This window comes from Ailuropoda melanoleuca, chromosome 11 (genome assembly GCF_002007445.2).
Source record: "Ailuropoda melanoleuca isolate Jingjing chromosome 11, ASM200744v2, whole genome shotgun sequence".
Taxonomy (NCBI): domain Eukaryota; kingdom Metazoa; phylum Chordata; class Mammalia; order Carnivora; family Ursidae; genus Ailuropoda; species Ailuropoda melanoleuca.
The window spans coordinates 79,103,899-79,121,694 of NC_048228.1; the positions used below are offsets into that span (position 1 = coordinate 79,103,899).

The following is a 17,796-nucleotide window of genomic DNA, read 5'->3' on the forward strand; positions in this document are numbered from 1 at the left end:
CACTGGAGGAGATAATGCTAAGTGAAATAAGTCAAGCAGAGAAAGACAATTATCATATGATTTCTCTCATCTATGGAACATAAGAACTAGGATGATCGGTAGGGGAAGAAAGGGATAAAGAAAAGGGGGGTAATCAGAAGGGGGAATGAAACATGAGAGACTATGGACTATGAGAAACAAACTGAAGACTTCAGAGGGGGGGGGGTGGGGGAATGGGATAGACTGGTGATGGGTAGTAAGGAGGGCACGTATTGCATGGTGCACTGGGTGTTATACGCAACTAATGAAGCATCAAAACTTTACATCGGAATCTGGGGATGTACTGTATGGTGATTAACATAATATAATAAAATAAAATTAAAAAAAAAAAAAGAAAAGCAAATGGATATATGTTTATTCAGAGCTTGTTCCTGAACTTAAGGGAAAGCCTCTCAGTTTTTCTCCATAAAGGATGATGTTGGCTGTGGGTTCTTTTGTATATGCCTTTATTTTGTTGAGGTATGTTCCCTCTAAACCTGCTTCATTGAGGGTTTTTTATCATGAATGGATATTGTACTTTGTCAGATGCTTTTTCTGCATCTATTGAAATGAGATACGGTTCTTATGCTTTCTCTTATTGATGTGATATATCACACTTATTGATTTGAGAATATTGAACCACCCTTGCAATCCGGGAATAAACCCACTTGATCATGCTGATTTTTTAAAATGTACTGTTGGATTTGGTTTGCTAGTGTTTTATTGAGAATTTTTGCATCCACCTTCATCAGGGATATTGGCTTGTAGTTCTCTTAGAGGAGTCTTAATCTGGTTTTGGTATCAGGGTAATGCTGGCCCCATAGAATGAATTTAGAAGTTTCCCTTCTTTTTCTATATTTTGGGATAGCTTGAGAAGAATAGGCATTAACTCTTCTTTAAATGTTTGGTAGTATTCGCCCATGAAGCCATCTGGCCCTGGACTTCTGTTCGTTGGGAATTTTTTGATTACCGATTCAATGTCTTTGCAGGCTATTAATCTGTTCAAGTTTTCTATTTCTTCCTGTTTCAGTTTTGGTAATTTGTATGTTTCTAGGAATTTATCAATTTCTTCCAGGTTGTCCAATGTGTTGGCATATAATATTCTCATAATATTCTCTTATAATTGTTTGTATTTCTGTGTGTTGGTTGTTATTTCTCCTCTCTCAGTTGTGATTTTTTTATTTGGGTCCTTTCTCTTTTCTTTTTGATAAGTCTGGAAGTCTTTCTTTTTGATAAGTCTGGCTTTGATAAGAACAGAACAACAATCTGTTCTATTTTTTTTTAGTTTCTGTATCATTTATTTCTGCCCTAATCTTTAGAATGTCCCTCCTTCTTCTGGTTTTAGGCTTTGTTTGTTGCTCTTTTTCTAACTCCTTTAGGTATAAGGTTAAGTTGTTTATTTCAGATTTTTCTTGCTTCCTGAAGTAGGCCTCTATTGGTACATACTTCTCTCTTAGGACTACTTATGCTGCATCTCAAAGGTTTTGGACTGTTATATTTTCATTTTTATTTGTTTTCATGTATTTTAAAAATTTCTTCGTTTTTTATTTTATTTAAATTTTGCTTAATTAACATATAGTGCAATATTAGTTTCTGGAGTAGAATTCGGTGTTTCATCACTTACATACAACACTCAGTGCTCATCATTAATTTCTTCTTTGATATCCTGGTTGACCTATTCATTGTTTAGTAGCATGTTGTTTAACCTCCATGTATTTGTGGACTTCCCCAATTTTTTCTTTTGGTTGACTTCTAGTTTCAAAGTGTTGTGGTCAGAAAAGTTGCATGGTATGATTTCAATCCTTTTGTATTTGTTGAGGCCTGTTTTGTGACCTAATATATGATCTATTCTGGAGAATGATCCATGTGCACTTGAAAAGAATGTGTATTCTGCTGTTTTAGGATGGAATATTCTGAATACATCTGTTGAATCCATCTGGTACAGTGTATCATTTAATGCCATTGTTTCCTTGTTCATTTTCTTTTTAGATGATCTGTCCATTGATGTAAGTGGGGTGTTGAAGTCCCCTACTATTATTGTATTATTATTGATTATTCCTTTATGTTTGTTATTAACTGTTTTATGTATTTGGATGCTCCCATGTTGCGTGCATATTTTCAGTTGTTAGATCTTTTTGTTGGATTGTCTCCTTCACTGCAATATAGTGCCGTTCTTTACTCTTGTTTGAAGTCTTTGTTTTAAAGTCTTGTTTGTCCAATATAAGTATTGTTACTCCAGCTTTCTTTTGACAGCCATTTGCATGATAAATGTATCCCCATTCCCCTTACTTTCAATCTGCAGGTGTCTTTAGGTCTAAAATGAGTCTCTTGTAAGCAGCATATAGATGAGTCTTTTTTTTTTAAATCCATTCTGATATTCTATGTCTTTTGATTGGAGCATTTGACATCTATTTGTATGATAAATGTTTCTCCATCCCCCTCACTTTCAATCTGCAGGTGTCTTTAAGTCTAAAATGAGTCTCTTGTAGGCAGCATATAAATGGGTCTTGTTTTTTTTTTTTTTTCGTAATCCATTCTGACACCCTATGTCTTTTGATTGGAACATTTAGTCCATTTGCATTTAAAGTAATTTTTGATAGATATGTATTTATTGCCATTTTATTACTTGTTTTGTGGTTGATTCTGGAGATTTTCTCGGATCCTTTCTTGTCACTTTTGGTCTCTCCTTTGCATTCAAAGAGTCCTCTTTAATATCCCTTGCAGGGCTGGTTTAGTGGTCACAGACTCCTTTAGTTTTTTCTTTCTGGGACACTATCTCTCCTTTTTATTCTGAATGATAGCTTTGCTGGATAGAGTATTCTTGGCTGCAGTTTTTCCCATTCAGCACTTTGAGTATATCACGCCACTCCCTTCTGGCTTGCCAAGTTTCTGTTGAGAAATCTCCAGCTAGCCTTATGGGTCTTCTCTTGTAAATTAAAGACTCCTTCTGTCTTGTTGCTTTTAAGATTATTTCTTTATTGCTATATTTTGCAAATTTAATTATATGTCTTGGTGTTGGCCTGTTTTGTTTTTTGGGTTTTTTTTTTGTAAAAAGATTTTATTGGGGCGCCTGGGTGGCACAGCGGTTAAGCGTCTGCCTTCGGCTCGGGGCATGATCCCTGCGTTATAGGATCGAGCCCCACATCAGGCTCCTCTGCTATGAGCCTGCTTCTTCCTCTCCCACTCCCCCTGCTTGTGTTCCCTCTCTCGCTGGCTGTCTCTATCTCTATCAAATAAATAAAGAAATCTTTAAAAAAAAAAAGGATTTTATTTATTTGAGAGAGAGAGAGTGCATGCACGAGTGGGGGGAGGAGCAGACGGAGAGGGAAAAGCAGACTCATGGGATTTAATCCCAGGATCCTGAAATCATGACCTGAGGCAAAGGGAGATGCTTAATCGACTGAGCCACCCAGGTACCCCTCTTGTTGATTTTGATGGGAGTTCTCTGTCCCTGGGATCTCTTTGTCTGTTTCCTTCCCCAGATTAAGGAAGTTTTCAGCTATTAGTTCCTCCAATAATTTTTCTGCCCTCCTTTCTCACTTTTCTTCTTTTGCAACTCCTATAATATGAATGTTATTATGTTTGATGGAGTCACTGAGTTCCCTAAGTCTATTCTTGTGTTGCACAATTCTTCTTTTTCTCTTTTGTTTAGCTCCATTACTTTCCATTATTTTGTCTTCTAGGTCACTAATTCGTTCCTCTTCTTCCTCCAACCTGCTGTTCATTGCATCAAGCCTATTTCCAATCTTGTTTCTTGCATTCTTCATCTCGATTGTTTCTTTCTTAACTCTTTTATCTCTGTGGTAAGGGTCTCGCTGATGTCTTCTATTTTTTCTCAAGCCCAGTGAGTATACTCATGATTGTTGCTTTAAATTCTCCATCAGGCATCTTACTTATATCGGTTTCACTCAGTTCTCTGGCTGTGGCCTTATCTTGTTCTTTGATAAATTCCTTCATCTAGGCATTTTGTCTAAATCTCTGTCTTCCTCTGTGTGTTTTAAAAGCCAGTATGCTTACTGCTCCTGAAAGTAATGGCTATATGAAGAAGACATCATGTAGTGCCAGGGCCTGGTCCTTCAGGGAATGTCTCTGGTGTGTGCTGCGTGTGCTCTGTTGTTGTGTTTTGGCTGCTCTATTCTTCAGGTTAGCCATCTGCAGAGGCTCTCCTTGCCTGCTGTGGGCAGTGTTTTGTCCCTGGCCTGAATGTGGCAAATTTTAACTAGGTGTGCTCTGATCTGCTTGTGAAATGAGACCTGATATCACTTCCACAAGAACTGAGACCTTGAAGAACTCTCAGGTCAGGAGATGTGGTATGAGTAGGAGTTTGTGCTGGTCTTCCCAGTGAGGGGTTCACTGAGCTGGGACTGAGGCAAGCTTGACTAAGAAGGGCAGTCCAGCCAGAAAGCAGGTGTGTGGGGCTTGGTGTAAGCAAGTTGGCAGCTAGTGTGAGTGCTGCACTGCCTCCTGCTGGTGGCTCTGTGTCTATGCTGAGGGGCAGGGAAGGGAAATGGCACCTGCCAGCTCCTTTGTTCCTTGAGAGGAGTCTCCGTGAGCACTGCCTGTCAGGGACATGCTCTGAGAAAAGCAAGTAATCTCCCCACTGTGTGCTTTTCAGACTGCTGTTTCCATGCCATCTCCCCACCCCTCCCCCCACACATGTGGTTTGCCTGCCTTCTTTCCAGGAACAGGGCAGTGTGCTCCAGGTTCTATCTCATCCAAGCCTACTGACCTTTCAAACTCCAGGCTTTAAGACCTCCTGGTTGCAAGAACTCACAAAATTCAGCCCCTCTTGTTTTCCAAGCCCATGAAAATTCATGTATAGGTATTTTGATTTTTCTTGTGTAAATTCCTAGGAGTACAATTATTGGGTCATATACATAAGAGATGTAAATCTGTTTTCCAAAGTGGTTGCACTATTTTATGTTTCCACCAGCAGTGTATGAGGGCTATGGTTCATAGCAGCATTATTCATAACAGCAAAAATAGAAACAACCCAAATGTTTACTGTCAGAAGAATGAATAAATTGTGGTATACTCATTCAAAGAATACCACAGACAATTAAATTAACCATAGCTATATGCAGCAACATGACTAAAACATATTAAAAAAGGCTAATCATAGATGAATACATAAAGTATATTCCACATATATATACATGTCTAAAATATGCTAAATGCAACAACGTTATTTAGGAATATATACATTTTGGAAAGACTCTAAGATAAAGCAAAGGAGTGCTAAACACAAAATTCATGACAGTGGTTAACCTCTGGGAACGGGTTATGTAGGGATGGGAAGAGATAGGCTGTTTAGAGATATTGGTGATATTGGTAATACTGGTATTGGTAATATTGATATCCTTAATCAACACGATAGATACATGGTGTTTATCTTTATTATTCTTTAGCTGGCACCAACATTTTACATACGCTTATATATGATAAAGTTTTATAGCAGATGTTAAGAAAGAAAAGAAAGATAGTTGATGTTTCTTTAGCCTTACTCTCTGGTTTTCTTTTAAAAAAAAAAAAAAAGATTGACTTGAGCATTTGTCCTATACTGCAATATATTTTACTAATTCTATTTAGTATTCTATATACTTATGCTGAGAATTATTCTGCAATGCATTTCTATCTATGGGAGTAAGAATTTAGATGTCTGACTCCCAGCAATATTAATGGCAGTAATTAAATTCATATATCCTTGTTTATGGAAATGAGAACATAGCTCACCTGATAACAAAAATGATTGAATAGAATTCATTATTTCTTAAAATTATACTGGGGAAGGATATATCTTCTATTTATTTCCTTTCCAATCGAATTATTTAAAACTAAGGTTTAGGGGCACCTGGGTGGCTCAGTCGTTAAGCGTCTGCCTTCGGCCCAGGGCGTGATCCCAGGTTCCTGGGATCAAGCCCTGCATCGGGCTCCCTGCTCTGCTGGGAGCCTGCTTCTTCCTCTCCCACTTCCCCTGCTTGTGTTCCCTCTCTTGCTGGCTGTCTCTCTGTCAAATAAATAAATAAATAAATAAAATCTTTAAAAAAAATAAAAAATAAAACTAAGGTTTAAAAACCATCATAAAATGACCTCACAGTCAAATATCATTGATTCTAGAAAGCCTAGCTGGTCACTTATTGGGTAAGAAGACTGTAATAAAGACAATAAAATTTTCTCTCTATTTCCCTATCTTGGTTGTATCATAGGATTACAAGTTCAAGAAATGGAAAATTTTCTAAGATGAAAAATGCCAGTCAGTAAAATGGAAACATGGCATGAAATGTTTTTGTGTGTTTTGGTAGTATAAAAAAAACATAGGTTATAGAGTTCCATCAGATGTTACATTTCTATCTCCTTCCTGGGACATTATTACTGAAGATACTTTTAAAAATTAGTTACAATTTGATCACAACTTTGCTTATAAATATATTAAGACATAAAATTGTGGATTTGAGTAAAATACATCTTCTCCCCCCAAAAAACCTTTATAGCAACTCAAGTATGAAATGTGTTTATCTCTGGAAATCACATGTGAATTATTACAAAAACAACTTCAAATGTAAAAGGCTGGTAATAAGCCTCTAATTTTATTAAATAAAAATATAATCATCAACAATGAAACACTTATGGAATCATTATTAAAGTGCAAATTCCACAAATAAAAAATTCTTTAGTATCAGTCAATAGCCTGGTTTTCTCTTAAGATTGAACTAAGTTCTATGACTAGGAGTAATCATTTTAAGAACTGAAGAGATTCTTTCACTGTGCTCCACATTATTTAGAAAAATAAAAAATTTATTTTGCCCTATATGATTGCACAAGAAATTGTAAAGAAAGCCACATAAAGGTACAACTGAGCATGTGAATTGTTTTCTCATACTAGCAAATGACTGTCAGACTAGGGATACCTGAGAGAGAGATTACCTATTCCTTGATCATGACTGTTAAATAGGGATTCTTGATTTTTATAGAATGAGCTTTATTTTTTTTTTTTTTAAAGATTTTATTTATTTATTTGACAGAGATAGAGACAGCCAGCGAGAGAGAGGGAACACAAGCAGGGGGAGTGGGAGAGGAAGAAGCAGGCTCATAGCAGAAGAGCCTGATGTGGGGCTCGATCCCACAACGCTGGGATCACGCCCTGAGCCGAAGGCAGACGCTTAACCGCTGTGCCACCCAGGCGCCCCATAGAATGAGCTTTAATTACTTGTATGAATTGAATCACAGATACTCCTACCCTAAATGAAGCTTGAATTTTTAATTTTCACTTTGGAATGTAGGTTGAATTTTTGTAAAAAGGTTTATTTATTTATTTGAGAGAGAGCGTGTGCGTGAGCAGGGGGAGGGGCAGAAGGAGAGAATCTTCAAGCAGACTCTGCACTGAGTGTGGAGCCCAACACAGGGCTCGATCCCATGACCCATGAGATCATGACCTGAGCCGAAACCAAGGGTCAGTTGCTTAACTGACTGAGCCACCCAGGCATCCCTATGGGTTTGAATTTTAAATAATATACATTTGTACAAATGTCAGAAGTGTTTTCGTATGCACTATACCACTTAACGCTACTATAACTGTGCAAGGTTCGCAGGGTCTAGAGCTACTAGCTCTATTTTGCTGATAAGAAAATAAGATTACAGAGATTATGTTACTCGTCCAAGTGTCTTGCCTAATGACAGATATAGCACTAGAGTCCTTGTCTTTTATTTCAAATGCAGTATTCTTTCTTTTGTATCATCATTTCCATATCTGATGTTTGTCTTCAGGCAAAAATTAAAATTACGATGTCACCCTGTTAAATTTCGTCTTTGAAGGTTCAGGTAGGTTGAATGAGGGCTACCCAAAGATATCCTGTGCTAAAGCCTGGGACGTGTACATGTCCATACACGGAAAAAAAAGGTCTCTACAGATGGGATTAACTTTAGGATCTTGAGATGGGGAAATACTTCTGCATTACCCAGGTGGAACCTAAATCCAATTACAAATCTCCTTTTTTTTTTTTTTTGAAGATTTTATTTATTTATTTGACAGAAAGAGAGACAGCCAGTGAGAGAGGGAACACAGGCAGGGGGAGTGGAAGAGGAAGAAGCAGGGTCCCAGCAGAGGAGCCTGATGTGGGGCTCGATCCCAGGAACCTGGGATCACGCCCTGAGCCAAAGGCAGACACATAATGACTGAGCCACCCAGGTGCCCCCAATTACAAATCTGCTATATGAGATGCTTATAAGAGAGAGGCAGAGGGAGATGACACAGACTGAAGAGTAGAAGTCAGAGACATAGAGAAGGCAATGTAACCAGAAAGTCAGAGATTGGAGTGATGTGGCCACATGCCAAGGAATGCCAACAGCCAGCAAATGTTGGAAGAGGGACAAGGAACAGAGTCTTCCCTGGAGCCTTCAAAGGGATGGTGGTCATGCAAACATCTAGATTTCAGACTAATTAAATTGGTGTTAAACATCTGGCCTCTAGAGCTTTCCCAGGAGAGAATGGTTAAAATGTTAGGGCTTCCAAGAACATCTCTAGTTCTCTTCTCTGAAAATTAATAAGGAATGTTTACAAATCTTTAAAAGAAATATTTAAATGAAGTAGATTTTAATTCATATAAAAACAGTCTTGTCACTGACAAGCTGAAATATACTGTATCCACCTAAGAAAAACCGGAAGCTTATTGTGTGTTGATTCGAATGATAAAACCTCAGAATATCATAGTAAACAATTTTTTTTTCCTTTATAGGAAATATATTGGAGCTGTCATGTCTGGAAGTGTGTTTGCAACCTAATTTCAACTATTCACTCCACTCTTTAAATTTTTCTTTTGTGACTTTTCTGAAACCAGTAAGAGAAACTCAGACTATTATGGGCATCTTTCTAAATCACTCCAACTTTCAAAACTTCACCAGGATTTGCCAAGGCATCGCAAGTGAACCGAAAATGTGCTCCTCATGTTTGGCTTGTGAGTCCAAAAAAAGCACGAATTTTATTTCTCAGGAACAAACATCAAAAGGTAAATGTAAAGTGATAATAAAGTTTATCAAGAATAAATTACCTTAGTCTGTTAAAAAAAGTAATAATATATTCCAATTTAAAATCCAATAGTACAGAACATTCAGCAAGTGTGGCTTTTAATGAGTGACTTGTAGGGCTTTGGGGTATTACTTATTCTTGATTTACTTTATCAAAAACAAAATTTCTACTTTTCTGGGGATGTACTCTATGGGGACTAATATAACAAAATAAAATTTAAAAAATTTTTAAAATTTCTACTTTTAAAATACATCAAAATGCCACCATGATTTATGTACATTTGATGATTAAAAGAGTATTTAGCATGCTCTCTTCAAAGGTCTTGAATTTTTAAAAACTAAAAAAGTAAAATCAAACTTGGGTTTTCTAAGAAGTCATTGAATCCTCGACACATTTGTACCTTCTCCGGCCCAACATTTATCCACTGTGTATGAATTGTCTTTTTACTTGTCTAACTGTCCACTCAATGTTGGGCACTTTGTCTTTGTTCACTATATTTCAGATCTTGGCCTAATGTCTGACATTAGGCACTCAAATATTTTTAATGAATAATAAATGAAAGAATAACTACATATTATGTGTAATGTCTAACTGAATCTTGCATCTATTTTGAGATCAATATATATTACTTAAATCAACTTGCATTATTGAAAAATTAAGTAACTCATTTGTAGTCATAAAATATACTAGTGGCCTCAGGCCCAAGCATCAAATTTATTATTTACACCTATTCAGTGAGATTGCTTCCTGTATCACTCCATATTGGTATCTTTCCCCATTCTTTCAGAATGGGAATGAGATTTCCTGGCACTGACTTGGAATGAAGTCTAAAAGATCTTTTTCTGGGTTCTTACTCAAGTAGTGCTGTAACTGTTGCAGGATTCTGAGTCACCAGAAAGCAAGTTGGGGAAATACCTTTATGGTGACAGAGAACTAGGAAGTGTTTTAAGGCTTGGTAACTCCCAGATGCTCCTTCTCTGCCTCCTTGAAATGTAGGACGTGCATTGATATGCCCATTGCTATGCCTGTTAACATACTACCTCGAAACTCAGTGGCTTAAAACAATGGCAATCATTTTATTCTTTTTTCTTCCTTTCCTTGTGTTCTTTCTTTTCTTTCCCTTTCTTTCTTCCCACCCCTCCTTCTCCTCCTCCTCCTTCTCCTTCTCCTTCTTCTCTGGTTGGCCAGGGATTCAGAATGGGCATAATGGGGCATTTCTGGCGTGGAGCATTATAATCTGTCCCACAAGTCATCAAGGAAATGTCTGTATTTTCTTTGAGATGCTCCATTTCCATTTCAACCCTACTATCACCTGGTTTTCACAATCTTAAAAAAACATAAGCACTTTAATCATTATTTTTAGTGCAAGGAACTTATTTCTACCTTTTTTGTAGAGGAAGAATGGTATTTAGTGTTGAGTGGCGTGTGTTTTCTTACTACGTATTACTATTTTGCAAATAACATGTTCTTAATCTCTTTCTAGCTCTTATCATGAAAGGATCAACAGAAGTGAAGGCAAATGATTTTCGTTCACCTTGTCAACATTTCAACTTCACTGCAGCTCCTATAGTCGGTCCCTTGGAAGAATATAACATTACTTGTAATCTAAAAACCCACACGAGAAGGCCAGCAATCATGGAGGAAGATCCACCCATGGGAAAGTCTATGAACCACACTTGTAAGGTTATGGAATACCTGAAGAATTGTACACACATTTCTTTGCACCTTGAAATGGATATCAAAAGTAAGTGTTTAAGGAAGTTAGAGGAAAAAGAGAATTGGATACGAAGTTAAATAAAGGCTAACACATTAACGTCATTAAGAGTTAAATAGTTGAAGAATTTTGTTGATGCACTAATATGCCTGGAAGGAATGCTAGTCCTATTATCTATTTTTTCTTTCAAAATTTGCTTTTCCTGAGGTCTAGCTGTACTCAGAAGCAGAGAAGGCATCTGTGGGTTGTGATTTGAGGGGCACTAGGAAGACCTCAGAGTAACTTTGGACATGCCTATTAGCTGTGCTTGAAGTAAACCTACCACACCTGGGTATTAAAGGGTAAAATTTATTTTTAAATGCAAATATCCATGTACATTGTGATGGGCTATTAAAATCTTATTTCGAGTTGACTTATGTCTTCTCCTAGAGTCAAGAACCAGGACTGAATGAAAGAGGATTTCTGATATAAAGCCATGGAGATAGGCAGGGTGCAGATGAGGCCCTTTGGGTCACCGGATAGCTCTGAGGAAAAGGTAGGAGTCCAAAAGATCAAAATCACACCTATCTTACTTCTAAAGCTTATTAGCTTCCTCGGCACCCTCTCCGAATTACCACAATTGATCCTTTCTACTAAGCAGTGTGCCCCACTTTACCTATCAAATCTATTTTGGAAGAGTATTTTATGATATAAGCACTTAATACGTGCCTACTGTATGCCAAGCAATGCGCTAGCATTAGGGCCACAAAAACAGATGAATGTAAAACAATTGGGCAAGTGCATCCGGGGTAACAGGTGCGACGGTAGAGCCAGTTCCTGGGCTTTGTGAGCTTCCAGACATAATGGAAGCCTTTCCGGTCGCCTTAGAATGCTTTTTAAAAACCTTTAATTTTTTAGAGGTAATTATTTTTAAAATATTATATTTTTAAGCAAATACAACTACATAATATGTATGCATTTTTACAGTAAAAGAGAAGGCTTCAAAGGAATTTCTCTTGTGAGTCAGTCTTCAGGGCGCTATGGCCTCTGCAATTAGGGGTTATTTCAAGGTGTGTGTATGTGTGTCAGCTATGGGAGAAGATCTGAGAAGATCTGAACAGAGAGGGCAATTCCCTTGGGGTTAGGAGTGAGGTTGGAAGGTAAGCTTTGGAGAGATGGGGGGGCATAGAGAAGGTGACAGTGATGAAGTTTGAAAGATAAAGTGGTCTGGATTATAAATATTAAAATCATACTTATTTCCACACATCCATCTAATTGCTTTTTATGTTTTCTAAAACATAAAGGAAAAAGAGGCATTTCCATAACAATGATTTGCAGAGAATTTTTCGTGTTCATGAAAAAAATCCATACATGCTAGTCAAAGTGAAATAGTAGTTACCAACTTTCTTGGGTCCATAATTCAGAAAGATAACAGTGGTACACAAATACGTAGTCTTGTATTCTAGAAAAAGTATATCCATTTGCCACGTGTAGAAGGTTTAAAATTTATTTATATTTTACTCTGCTGTGCAGAGACGAACTTGATCTCCCTTAAAAGTCCTATCCACCAGGGGGTGAAAGTAAATTTAGCCCAATCTGGTAAATTTACTCTGAAACAATAATTTAAATTGTCTTTTCAGATTTTTTTTTTCAGATTCCCATCTGTTCTCCCTTGCTCCTCTCCAAGATGACTGCCGGGATGGGGGGTAGGTGGGCAGCATGGGGTGTGGGGAGACATACTCTTCTGTATTTGCACTGATGCTTTGATGGCTGTTCGGGCTGGCCTGACCCCAGTTGTGCACATTCCACTATTGCTATATAAAGTCTGTAAATGCATGGTTCTCTTTTCATAGCTTGATCATCAGTGCCCAATGACACCTTCATCATCGGGCCTACTGTGGCTCTTGCTGGCACTCCAAGTCTTCTATTCCAGTTAACTAACTGCATACTTTTAATTCGCTGAGCAGGGAATGCAAGTTTGCAGCTGAATAGCATGGGATGATTTGGGGAAGGCTGAGTGCTACCATCCCAGTCAACTTTTACCTTTTGTACATTCTGCCTCTTTTCTAATAAATGTTGGATGGCTATATAATGTACATCGGTCCATAGGGGTAGGTCCTGTGAAAGGGATACCCGGATCATGAACCTCACAAGGGCAATTATCCAAGGGTATAAACGAGTTATATATCCTGCTAATTGAGAGAGTGCTGTGTTTTGTGTGCAAGGAAGAGGTACAGAGGGTGGCTTGGGAAGACAGTAGACAGTTATGCCTTGGAAGTGATGAGATCACCTTCCGTTATGTCACTGATTCCTAGGTCTGCTGGCCGCTGTATCTTCATGGGACCAAAGGAGATGGTGCTAAACTATTGCTGGATGGGGACTATCTTTCCCATGTGCCTCACTGTCATTTGTACGGACAAGGTTTTACCTAGGGTAACCGTAGGTTTAATTAATGTGTGCACCTGATCTGAACCTTGCAGCGAGAATCCGTGCAGAAAGGGGGTTCTGATTATTCACCTGCTTTGGCCTTTTATATGCCTCAGCCCTCTGTCTTTTTCTTGCCTCTCCATCTTCCTCACACTATCTCTTTGTCAATTTAAGGGCATAATTTTTGACTGTGTGGCCCAGGGCCACAGTTGTTAATTACAAATGGCCCTGACTGGGGTACTCATCTTGTTGTAGACTTAGCTAATGATAGCTACCAAAGGAAACTAACACCAACATGACCTGTAAGTAAAATTAATCCTAGAATCTTGGAATCAAAGGGATCCCTGGAAGCTCCCCGGTCAAATTTCTTCATTAACATATCAGGGAAGAAATCAGGAGGGCAAACGACCCTATAACAGGGATGGTTATATATTCAGCTTTTCAGTTAAGGCTAGAATGTGTACTGGAGCACAACCACATCACCATGTGGCCTCTCTCTGTTGCGTCATTTTATTGTATCCTTATAGTATTCTTTTCTTTGCAGATTTCACTTGTTCCATGAAGATCACCTGGTATGTTTTAGTTCTAGTCGTTTTTATATTTTTTCTCATCCTCACTCCTCCACAAAATACTTGAAAGCCACAGAAGAATGTGGAAATGGCAGAGTAAGTATTTAGGAATAAATCCATTGTTTAGGACAATCCTGTTAGGGTCTTCTCTATAGATGTATGTTCTTTTTAATTTATCATTTATTGAGCACCTGCTGTGTCTAAGTGGCAGTTCTAGGTAACCCAAGGAATATAAACATAAGTAAGACATTGTGTTAGCATTTGAAGAGTTTCATGCGTCTTTGTCTACTTAGACAAGCGAATAGGAGGGGAGGCTGGGCAGGAGCTGAAGGAGGCTGGAGGTTGACCAGAGGCTTAGTGGAAGTGAAGGAAAAAGACAGGCAGAAGAATAGGCTGGCGATCAAGAATTTCAGAGCTGGAGATCTTGAGAAGAGCGGCTCTAAGTGATAAGTAGGAATGGGAGTCAATTTTTAATAGGTGTAAGGGTGTCAGTAGATTTTTGGCAGGGCAGAGCTATAATGTGTAATTAGAAATCTGGCATTGGGGGTGATATTAAAAATATTTAACTAGTATGACCTAGGCATCCACCTATCAGGATGGACATTGACTTATGGCCCTAGTGGTGTGTACCCACGCATATACCAACACTTCTGGCGTGTAACCCATGCATATACTGGCTGAATATCAGGCCTGAGGGATAGGGGGGAGGAGTAGAGGGAGAGAAGGAATCTTACGCAGCCACCACGCTCAACACAGAGCCCCATGTGGCATTCCAACCCATGACTCTGAGATCATGACCTGAGCCAAAATCAAGAATCGGGACACTTAATCGACTGAGCCACCAAATGTGCCTGTTGCAGGTATTTCTGGAAAGCAGTTTCATATCAAGTCTTGCCATTGATACCTTAGTATATAAAGCTAACATATAATAACATCATCGATATTGTATATTTGTAGAATAACGCTTTCAGAAGTTTTTTTTTAAAACTAGATTTTCCAAGTACTTAAACAGGGTGTGTACGACTATTTTCACTTATAGATGAAAAAACCACCTGAGCCTTAGAAAGATGAAGTGGTTTTTCCAAAGTTATACAGCTAACAAAAGGTCAGAATTAAGACCTACGGTCTTTCTAGTTTTAAAAATAACATTATTTTAAATAAACATATGTTATTTGCAAATAGTGCAAATAGTTTTAAGTTTCTTGATCTATTTTTCCATATAATTGCCTATTAGGAAAGACAGAAGCCAGATAAAGAAAACGTCTAGAAAGCAACAATAGCGGAGAGTGAACATTTTATGAACATCCACCCAAATGACAGGCTTGGTGGTTTTTGAAGGCTTGCCTTACAAATCCAAGCATATAAAGTGATGAAACATGTCACACCATTTAGGGCATTAAATATTATTAAATATTAAATATGCATTAAATATTCTGTACATATCTATGTATATTAATGTGAGCAATATAATATTCTATACAAAAGAGCTGGTGCTTTTCATTAGAGGAGATGGCATGATGGCATTTATGCTCGTGGAGAAACCACTTGTTTTAGAAAGATCCTCTGTTTGCTCATGGAAAATAACTTAACGAGGAAAGCCCTTAATGTCTTGTTACTCCTGGCCCTGTTGTGAATGGCCCACTTTCCTTGGTAATACTTTGAATCAACACGGGGAATATATATTAAGAATGTGCTTGTTTATCATTTAAATATTTAATTTCTTTTCTTGGAATAGGTCATAAATACAAAACCACTTCTGCTCTCTTAAGAGGACAGGATTCCGAGAAACTGCGAACACTGAATGTGCGGGTTATTTCAGGTGAGTTTTGTGACGTACCGACAAAGCCCGGCTTTGAGAACCCCAGCCCTTCACCATTTCACTATAGACCCAAGATCGAATGATCTGAGCTCATTTAAATTAGCCTTGTATCTGGAAGAAAGGAGCTGCGGGCGAATGAAATCTAGTTCAATATGTCTTATTATCAGGGGACAGTTATGATCAAAACTAGCTCCTTAAATAATGGAAAGCGTGCCTAATTGGCAAGAAGAAATTCATGTGAGTAGGCAGAGGAGAGAAAGCAATAAGGAAGAAGCCTCAGATTTATTTTTAAATGAGACAAGTTACCATTATTCCTCAGAATTGCAAGAAGTAATTGCAGAGTGGGCATGGCTTCTGCTGGAGCTTTTACTTAGCAAAGGGTGTCACTGTGTAAAGAGAACTTCTAATAGCCCCAATTAAAAAGTCCCCTGTCCTCTCCCAAGAAACAGAAATGGAATCAGGGAACCCTAATTAGAGCAGCTCAAGGAGCTGTTAGCACAGACGCTGTGGTTCGATCTCCTAATTGCGAAGCCTCTTTCTGAATTCAATCTGTCAAATCTTATTAGAAAGGAAGAGAGGGAGAATGGGACACGGGCAAAGTGCTCTTCTTCCGTGGAACGATCTCCTCGACTCTTTGCAAACCGAGGCATGATGAGTGATATTTCTACGGCTCCTTGTGTCCAGCCGGTGAACAGGCTCCTTCAGACTTTGTGAAACGTCAGATAAGGGGGCTTCAGGTCTGGTGTTCAACGGTTTTCAAAAATGCAGGGACAGTGAGCCAAGCCCGAGGCGCCCACCTCAGCTGCCTCATAACCAAGGGCAGATTCTCACCCCATTTCACCGGGAACTCTGCTCCCGAGGCTTTTCTTATCTATGCAGATTAGCAGAGACTCAGACCACTAGCTTGAGGAAAAACTGGATTGAGTGCATCGAAAGAACTCAGTTTTTAAAAAAAATTCATACTTTCTATTCTCTGCATTAGCAGTATTCACCTATGGCTAATTCTAAGCAGTAGCTAAGTGATCATTTGATACCAGCTAAATGTGTGGAACGTCGATGGAAGTTTTGTGGTCCGTGACAGTCTTGATTAATGACATTAAAATCAGAAGTTGGTTTCCAATGCCAAAATTCATCTTTATGGGGAGAAAATGGCATTTCCCTTGTTCTCTCCTCTTAGGCGGGACCCAGGCCTGACATTCATACAGCAGGAATGTTTTAACCTAGCTCTGCTGAGCTTTTTCAGTGGCCTCAGGAATCCTGGTCCTTGCTCTTTTCAAGTCATAATTTTGAGCACTGCAGCTTTATCTGAGAAAAAGTCAATAGCCCCCCTGTCAACTCATATAATCAGGGGAATCACAAATTTAAAGTACTAGCTAACCACAAGCCTAACCTCACAAGATGTATTTATGAGCCTTTGATTTTCATTCACCAGAGGAAACTGTCTCGGCCATCCGCTCCCTTTAATAGCTCTCACTAAAAACCCTAGCTTTATTACCAGGTATATAATATTAATGTTTAGAGCTAGCCAAGGGGTGCTGGCCCTTTTTTAAAATCAAGAGTCCTTTTGAGGCTTAGCATCTTAAGGGGGGTGGGAAGAAGCAGATTCTTTCTTATTATTTATAATCCTTTAACCTAAATGGAATTTCCCCCCTCCGAGTATAAGTTGCTCTTTCTGAGAGAGAAATGGGAAGGAAATAATGTCTCCCTCGAGTGCCGTTTTTAAGGCCTTTCTTTGTCATGATGGATTACAGGCAGCGGTGAGAATATAAGGCAAAAACGTGCCGGCATGGTTCTCTGGCGGAGCAGTAACACGAGTACAAAAAATGGTTCAAAGGGAGCAGTGACTACAGTCACACTCGACAGAGCAGCCTGCTGTCGTCTCAAGCTGTATGTTCCAGAACGTCTCTCCGGTTGCTCATGTATTACAAAGGAAGTGTTACACACGTACACACGGAGCTAGATAGGCTCACACCCTCAAAAGGAAGAGAGAAATAAAGCGAGTTTACCAAGAACCTGGCCCCATGTCCTGGAGCACAGTGAACACGGGCAGAGGAAGGCCTCTCCTGGCCGCAGAGAGCCGTGTCTCAAAGCATCACATCCCAAGCTTTAATAGGTCTCTAATATTTTCTTCCTTGCTTTGAGAAGCGTGATGGCTTCTGTGGCCTGTCTTGGCATGAATCCTCTTTACATTTTATTCAGTCGACTGTTATCTTCACACAGGTGATGACTCTCTTCTTCAGCTTTAGAT

General features: G+C 38.7%; 1 protein-coding gene across 1 annotated transcript in view; it reads left to right on the top strand.

The window, feature by feature from the left end:
• Positions 1-17,796, top strand: part of TMEM156 (transmembrane protein 156) — a 52,399-nt gene that overhangs the window by 16,596 nt on the left and 18,007 nt on the right. The window contains 5 exon segments of the mRNA XM_034671951.1: positions 8,751-9,020; positions 10,524-10,784; positions 13,705-13,778; positions 13,780-13,825; positions 15,465-15,548. Of these exon segments, the coding sequence (XP_034527842.1) occupies positions 8,751-9,020; positions 10,524-10,784; positions 13,705-13,778; positions 13,780-13,825; positions 15,465-15,548 (735 nt within the window).